Below are 8,052 nucleotides of genomic sequence, written 5' to 3' on the forward strand. Positions count from 1 at the left end.
TCACCCATGTGTAGAAGTTAATCGTGTGCAAACACACTAACAGAGAGGAGAGCAGTCCATACGGACCTCAGAGGTCATACAGCCAGTGCCATCCAGCTAAATTGCCTGGATGCCCATTCAATCAAAGATACACAACCACACCCACAGAAACATACACAAACACACCCACGCACACAGAAACATACACAAACACACCCACGCACACAGAAACATACACAAACGCACCCACGCACACAGAAACATACACAAACACACCCACGCACACAGAAACATACGCAAACGCAAAGTAAGATGGTGGGCAAGAGAATAAAGACTGGACTGCAGGAATCTGGACAGCATAAAAAGGAGAAACCACAAACATTCTGTAAAAATGAATTTTTATTTAAAAAAAAGTGACGTCATAAACAGAGACCTCAGAACTCATACTGCTTGTACCTTGTTACTATTTCCTTATTTCAAATATTTGTCTTACTTTTTAACTGCAATGTTGGGAATGGGCTTGTAAGTAAGCATTTCACTGTAAAGTCCACACCTGTTGTATTGGGCACGTGAACAATAGATTTTGATAAAGAGACATACATATGTGACAACATTATGTTCTCTGAACTCATAACTCCATAACAGTAATAACATTTGATGTTCCAACAACAGCATCAAAAACATCATAGGCATTTGAAAGGGAACTTGGTTTTCGACGTAATTTAACTTTTCTCTCTCAATATTTTCAAGAATCAAGTAGTTAATAAAATTGTCAGCGATGGAAACAAATGATCCATATCATTGACTGATACCAGCACAATACAATTAAATGTTTTACTGCGACATGAACAAAATCTTTGCATGTCTTCGAAAGCCTTCATAAATGAAGGGTACCACCTAGAGACTAACTTCCTTATGTGCCAGACTTTAAAAGCATTGCATTTTGAGTGATTAAACAACACCTATGGTGAAACCAGATGTATGCTGGATAAAATCAGTTGTACCAAATATGATGATTGTGGTTGTACACAGGGATTGATGTCTGACTGACTCTAAACCAACCCAACTTTTTCCTCTTCTGTGATGTCACCATTTGAATTTCCTTTTCTTTTTTTTTCCCGTTGTTTCTAAAAATGGGACAAGCAGAGAGCAACATTCATAGCATTACACTTCTATTCCTGGGGCAGCAGTAATCGGGCGTTGGGCCAGTAATCGGGAATTGCTGGATTGAGTACCTGAGCTTACAAGGTAAAAATCTGTCATCCTGCCCCTGAACAAGGCAGTTAACCCACTGTTCCCCGGTAGGCAGTTATTGTAAACAATAATTTGTTCTTAACTGACTTGCCTAGTTAAATAAAGGTTACATTTAAATAATAAATAAAATATTCCGAACTTCATTATTTTTCACAATATATCGTTTTGACAATATCACAATATTATTTTTGCACTAGTTGGCTGTACCTGCACCAAAACTCCAGTATTTTTCCTTCATAGCCTGTTCTCCATGTTACATTTAAATAGGGAGCCAATTTGTTTTCAGCACTTATTTCCATGACTGATAAACTCGTTTTCTCATGGGTCTCTTGTCCCTCTGCAGCAGACAAGTGACCAATATGTTTTGAACATCGAATTTCAATACATATCGTATCGGAACCTACACAACCGGTCAAAAGTTTTAGAACACCTACTCATTCAAGGGTTTTTCTTTATTTTTACTATTGTCTACTATGTAGAATAATAGTGAAGACATCAAAACTATTAAATAACACATATGGAATCATGAAAAAAAGGGTTAAACAAATCCAAATAGATTTTATAGTTGAGATTCTTCAAATAGCCACCCTTTGCCTTGATGAAAACTTTGCACTCTTGGAATTATCTCAACTAGCTTCATGAGGTAGTCACCTGGAATGCATTTCAATTAACAGGTGTGCCTTGTTAAAAGTTCATTTGTGGAATTTCTTTCCTTCTTAATGTGCTCAAACAATTGAGCTATTAAATAACAAGGTAGGGGTAGTATACAGAAGATAACCCTATTTGGTAAAATACCAAGTCCATATTATGGCAAGAACAGCTCAAATAAGCAAAGAGAAATGACAGTCCATTAATACTTTAAGACATGAATGTCAGTCAATACGGAACATTTCAAGAACTTTTAAAGTTTCTTCAAGTGCAGTCGCAAAAGCCATCAAGCGCTATGATGAAACTGGCTCTCATGAGGACCGCCACAGGATTGGAAGACCCAGAGTTACCTCTGCTGCAGTTCATTAGAGTTTCAAGCCTCAGAAATTGCAGCCCAAATACAGTGGGGAGAACAAGTATTTGATACACTGCAGATTTTGTGGGTTTTCCTACTTACAAAGCATGTAGAGGTCTGTAATTTTTTATCATAGGTACACTTCAACTGTGAGAGACGGAATCTAAAACAAAAATCCAGAAAATCACATTTGTATGATTTTTAAGTAATTAATTTGCATTTTATTGCATGACATAAGTATTTGATCACCTACCAACCAGTAAGAATTTCGGCTCTCACAGACCTGTTAGTTTTTCTTTAAGAAGCCCTCCTGTTCTCCACTCATTACCTGTATTAACTGCACCCGTTTGAACTCGTTACCTGTATAAAAGAAACCTGTCCACACACTCAATCAAACAGACTCCAACCTCTCCACAATGGCCAAGACCAGAGAGCTGTGTAAGGACATCAGGGATAGAATTGTAGACCTGCACAAGGCTGGAATGGGCTACAGGACAATAGGCAAGCAGCTTGGTGAGAAGGCAACAACTGTTGGCGCAATTATTAGAAAATGGAAGAAGTTCAAGATGACAGTCAATCACCCTAGGTCTGGGGCTCCATGCAAGATCTCACCTTGTGGGGCATCAATGATCATGAGGAAGGTGAGGGATCAGCCCAGAACTACACGGCAGGACCTGGTCAATGACCTGAAGAGAGCTGGGACCACAGTCTCAAAGAAAACCATTAGTAACACACTATGCCGTCATGGATTAAAATCCTGCAGCGCACACAAGGTCCACCTGCTCAAGCCAGCGCATGTCCAGGCCCGTCTGAAGTTTGCCAATGACCATCTGGATGATCCAGAGGAGGAATGGGAGAAGGTCATGTGGTCTGATTAGACCACAAATATAGCTTTTTGGTCTAAACTCCACTCGCCGTGTTTGGAGGAAGAAGAAGGATGAGTACAACCCCAAGAACACCATCCCAACCGTGAAGCATGGAGGTGGAAACATCATTCTTTGGGGAAGCTTTTCTGCAAAGGTGACAGGATGACTGCACCATATTGAGGGGAGGATGGATGGGGCCATGTATCGCGAGATCTTGGCCAACAACCTCCTTCCCTCAGTAAGAGCATTGAAGATGGGTCATGGCTGGGTCTTCCAGCATGACAACGACCCGAAAAACACAGCCAGGGCAACTAAGGAGTGGCTCCGTAAGAAGCATCTCAAGTTCCTGGAGTGGCCTAGCCAGTCTCCAGACCTGAACCCAATAGAACATCTTTGGAGGGAGCTGAAAGTCCGTATTGCCCAGCGACAGCCCCGAAACCTGAAGGATCTGGAGAAGGTCTGTATGGAGGAGTGGGCCAAAATCCCTGCTGCAGTGTGTGCAAACCTGGTCAAGAACTACAGGAAACGTATGATCTCTGTAATTGCAAACAAAGGTTTCTGTACCAAATATAAAGTTCTGCTTTTCTGATGTATCAAATACTTATGTCATGCAATAAAATGCTAATTAATTACTTAAAAATGATACAATATGATTTTCTGGATTTTTGTTTTAGATTCCATCTCTCACAGTTGAAGTGTACCTGCGATAAAAATTACAGACCTCTACAAGCTTTGTAAGTAGGAAAACCTGCAAAATCATCAGTGAATCAAATACTCCCCACTGTAAATGCTTCACAGAGTTCAAGTAGCAGACATCTCAACATCAACTGTTCACAGGAGACTGTGAATCAGGCCTTCGTGGTCGAATTGCTGCAAAGAAACCACTTCTAATGGACACCAATAGGAAGAGACTTGCTTGGGCCAAGAAACACGACCAATGGACATTAGACTGGTGGAAATTTGTCCTTTGGTCTGGAGTCCAAATTTTAGATTGTTGGTTCCAACTGCGGTGTCGGTGAACGGATGATCTACACATGTGTATTTCCCACCGTAAAGCATGGAGGTGGTGTTATGGTGCTTTGCTAGTGACCCTGTCTGTGATTTATTTAGAATTTAAGGCACACTTAACCAGCATGGCTACCATAGCATTCTGCAGCGATACACCATCCCATCTGGTTTGGGCTTAGTGGGACTATCATTTATTTTTCAACAGGACAATGACCCAACACACACCTCCAGGCTGTGGAAGCGCTATTTGACCAAGAAGTAGTGCTGCATCAGATGACCTGGCCTCCACAATCACCCGACTTCTACCCAATTGAGATGGTTTGGGATAAGTCTGACCACAGAGTGAAGGAAAAGCAGCCAACAAGTACTCAGCATATGTGGGAACTTCTTCAAGACTGTTGGAAAAGCATTCTAAGTGAAGCTGATTGAGAGAATGCCAAGAGTGTGCAAAGCTGTCATCAATGCAAAGGGTGGCTACTTTGAAGAATCTCAAATATATTTTGATTTGTTGAACACTTTTTTGGTTACTACATTATTCCATATGTGTTATTTCCTAGTTTTGATGTCTTCACTATTATTCTACAATGTATAAAATGGTAAAAATAAAGAAAAGTCCTTGAATGAGTAGATGTTCTAAAACTTTTGACCGGTAGTGTAAGTATCATAATAATATTGTATAGTGAGGTCCGTGGCAATTCCCAGTCCTAATCATTCATATCAAATACATTACAGCATAATTGTATTATCCAATCACATTCATCTCTAGAACTACCACTATCTGATTCAAAACTGTCTGAGCAGATACTTGAGTGTGGTGACCTTGCCACATCCATTCACCCCGTGTGCCACAGCCCTTACATACCTTGAGCTTCAAGTTGACTCATGCACCACAGGCTGGTGGTTTTCAGAGCTTCTTCCCTTGCAGCGCCTATTGGACATACAGATTGTTAGTTGGACACAGAGACTGTCAGTTGATCAGGACCATTTTAAGGTGATGTGAGGAACAGGCCTACTGGCAGGCGGGTATATAGGGACTTGCCTTGGGTCAGATGACTGGTCCTTTGTTTGAGTGACTTGTGTCTCTTATGGTACGTGGTCTCCTTAGCAAGCACCACCTCATCCCTCTCAACCTGCCGGTGTCGCCGGGCCTTGGAGGCCTTTGGGGAGAAACGTCACCACCATTCCAGTCATTACAGAGATTATAATTAACCGGAACCAATTAACTTGAGATGAGACAAAAACTGGGACCCACTTTATTTGAAGTGCATCTTATGAAGGCTTCATAAAGCATTCATATAGGCTTCATAAGCAATACATAAATGGGTCACTCATCATCTATAACTGTATATGCTCTATAAAGGATTAATAAATGTGAACAAATAAATGGATGGTTATGCCACATTATGAATCTTTATAGAGCATGATATACGGTTATAGATGATTTGTGAAGCATTTATGTAGTGCTTATGAAGCCTATATGAAGCCTTTATGACGCTTTCATAAGATGCACTTTAAATAAAGCGGGACCAAAAGCGGTATGTGTAAGTTTGAACATAAGAAAAACTTTACAAACCTCCACTATCTGACCATATGATTTAGACTTGATGGATGCAAGAAGCTGAGCTCGCTGGGAACTCTGGGAAGAGAATAAAAGAGAAAACATGTTGACCACAGTGCCACCCTCTGGCCAAAGTCATTATTGCAAGACATGTGTATTGAGGGCAGTGGAGAAAATCTGTGGACACGACACAAATAATATTCAGTCTTAATTCAACATAGGGGTGAATTTAGAACAAATAAATATCGTTATTTTGGTATATTAAAACTCACCTCTTGCTTATTTGAAGTTCCCTCGCCGCTATCTCCATCTACTCTATCTTCCGAACCCTAAACATAATTTAACATAAAGCACACAATCTTAGCATAATGGTAGGTGTATCACACACACACACACACACACACACGATGAACAGATCTCTAACCTGAGCCTTCTGCCAGTTGTAGAATCCCACGACAGTATTGTGTAGCCGTGGCACCAAGTTCTTGTGGATCAGATTGATGGATGGGTCTGGCTGGCCTGGCTTGGCTGAAATTGATGCCTTCACCTGCTCATAGTGCTCATGTACGTTCGCCAGCTCCTGTGTTCATCCATAGAATACACACAGTAACATGTAGGCCCTAGTACAGCATCGACACTAGTAATGCCTCTTAAACTACACGTACCCCGGTTTATAATCTCTGAGAAAGTAAAGACAAAAGTATCCTTCAGGCACTTGTCTACCATTCCAACCTGCTGCTTGTGTGCGTGTGTAGGAATACATGGTCATTCTACTAGCTCACCTCAAGCATGTCCATGCTGACCAGCTCCTGTGGCCGGGCCGCTCGCTCAAGGAAATCCTCACACACGGTTCTTGAGTTCTTGTTGCTCTTCTTCACATTGAAAATCAGCTGAATCATGTAGATGGATTGTAGATGGATTCAAATAAATCAACAATAAATGTTCCTCACGGCCTTCTTATAAAACAATGTTGTTGAGGCTATAGCACAAACATTTGTTAGTATTTTTTAACACATCTAACCCTTTACTCATGTGCAATCATTCAACTAAGGATGATTCTGTATTAACTCTACAGGGTCTATCCATTTGTTGATGTGGACAGCAAGCTAAAGAAGACTGGAGATCTTACTGGCGTGGGCATGACAGTGAAGTAGAAGGCTTTTTGTGAGATGAGCTGTCTGATGATGTAGACCACATCAAAGTGCTGGGCACTAATTGCATCCTGCTGGAACTTATTCACTTCCTCCCAGTCCTTCAGGGCTAGCCTTGTCTGTAGACAAGAGAAAAATAACAGCTTATGTTAAAAAGCCTGCATTATATGTGAATAATGAATAAACACAAATGCAAGTTTATACAGTTAATAATTGAATGCGTTTGTGTATGAATATGTTGTCCAAGACTGACTTTAATTGTATCTCAAACGTTCAATGGTAGTTCTGCTATATAGTGGGTGGTGGAATCTGTATTTCAGTGAAACCAGAGTATCTAACCTTTTCCTTTGGTGTGGACAGTTGGCAGTGGTATAGCCCATAGAGCAGGTACAAGGCCCCAACTCTAATCTGAAAGGTGTATGGTGGCAGAAAGTATGTGTACGCTGTAGCCAGGACTTCACGACTGAACAGCCTCTTTAGATTGTTTTCAATTTTTCCACTGTAAAAGACACAAGACGCAAATATGAAACCGTTTACATGACAACGTTACACTCATCGCAACACTCTGGATTGGAACACGTGATGCTAATGAAATTCACTGAGACAGACGATATACTATATTTTACAGGTGACAGAGCAGTAGATTTTAGTCTAACAAAAAAAAGAGAATCTTACTAGAAAATACTTTGGAACTTCATCTCTTTCCATATGGTCAAGAATTGCTCGTATCGCACCGATTCTGTCTGCTGAAATCTACTCAGCAACATCTCACAGTCTGCTTTAAGACGGTCTTTGCAGTAATCCATTATCAACAACTTTTCCGCAATGTGTTGGCTGCTTGGTTAAATAAAGCAAGGAAAATTGTCCCACCACATTGCAATTAACCAGCTAGTTCGACTCATCAACGACCACAAGCGCATTGCTGATGACGTCATGTGTTTTGCTACAGTGCGGGTGTCAGGACAAAATAGTGCCGTATGAGCACAAGGCATTGGCAGATATACTACATGACCAAAAGTATGTGGACACCTGCTTGTTGAACATCTAATTCCAAAATCATGGGCATTAATATGGAATTGGTCCCCCCTTTGCTGCGGCAGGGTAGCCTAGTGGTTAGAGCGTTGGAAGGTTGCAAGTTCATATCCCCGAGCTGACAAGGTACAAATCTGTCGTTCTGCCCCTGAACAGACAGTTAACCCACTGTTCCTAGGCCGTCATTGAAAATAAGAATTT

General features: G+C 41.0%; 1 protein-coding gene across 1 annotated transcript; it reads right to left on the minus strand.

The window, feature by feature from the left end:
* Positions 1-362: 362 nt before the first annotated feature.
* On the minus strand, positions 363-7,835 carry snapc1b (small nuclear RNA activating complex, polypeptide 1b). Its single transcript, XM_021574258.2, has 10 exons — positions 7,495-7,835; positions 7,159-7,318; positions 6,798-6,938; positions 6,451-6,558; positions 6,093-6,248; positions 5,941-5,997; positions 5,684-5,746; positions 5,150-5,267; positions 4,973-5,038; positions 363-1,106 (listed from the first exon to the last, which is right to left on the minus strand). The coding sequence occupies exons 1-10, from the start codon at positions 7,623-7,625 to the stop codon at positions 1,066-1,068; spliced, it is 1,041 nt and encodes a 346-aa protein (XP_021429933.2). The 5' UTR covers positions 7,626-7,835; the 3' UTR covers positions 363-1,065.
* Between the last annotated feature and the right edge of the window lie 217 nt (positions 7,836-8,052).

The sequence above is a fragment of the Oncorhynchus mykiss genome, chromosome 19 (assembly GCF_013265735.2).
Source record: "Oncorhynchus mykiss isolate Arlee chromosome 19, USDA_OmykA_1.1, whole genome shotgun sequence".
NCBI lineage: Eukaryota > Metazoa > Chordata > Actinopteri > Salmoniformes > Salmonidae > Oncorhynchus > Oncorhynchus mykiss.

Excerpts from the sequence above, each read along its gene's own strand:
- snapc1b (XM_021574258.2), bottom strand. The coding sequence starts at position 7,625 with ATGGATTACTGCAAAGACCGTCTTAAAGCAGACTGTGAGATGTTGCTG. Across the intron at positions 6,939-7,158 it reads TGTCCACACCAAAGGAAAAG|ACAAGGCTAGCCCTGAAGGA; the intron begins GTTAGATACTCT and ends TCTTGTCTACAG. Across the intron at positions 5,268-5,683 it reads CATATGGTCAGATAGTGGAG|GCCTCCAAGGCCCGGCGACA; the intron begins GTTTGTAAAGTT and ends TTCTCCCCAAAG.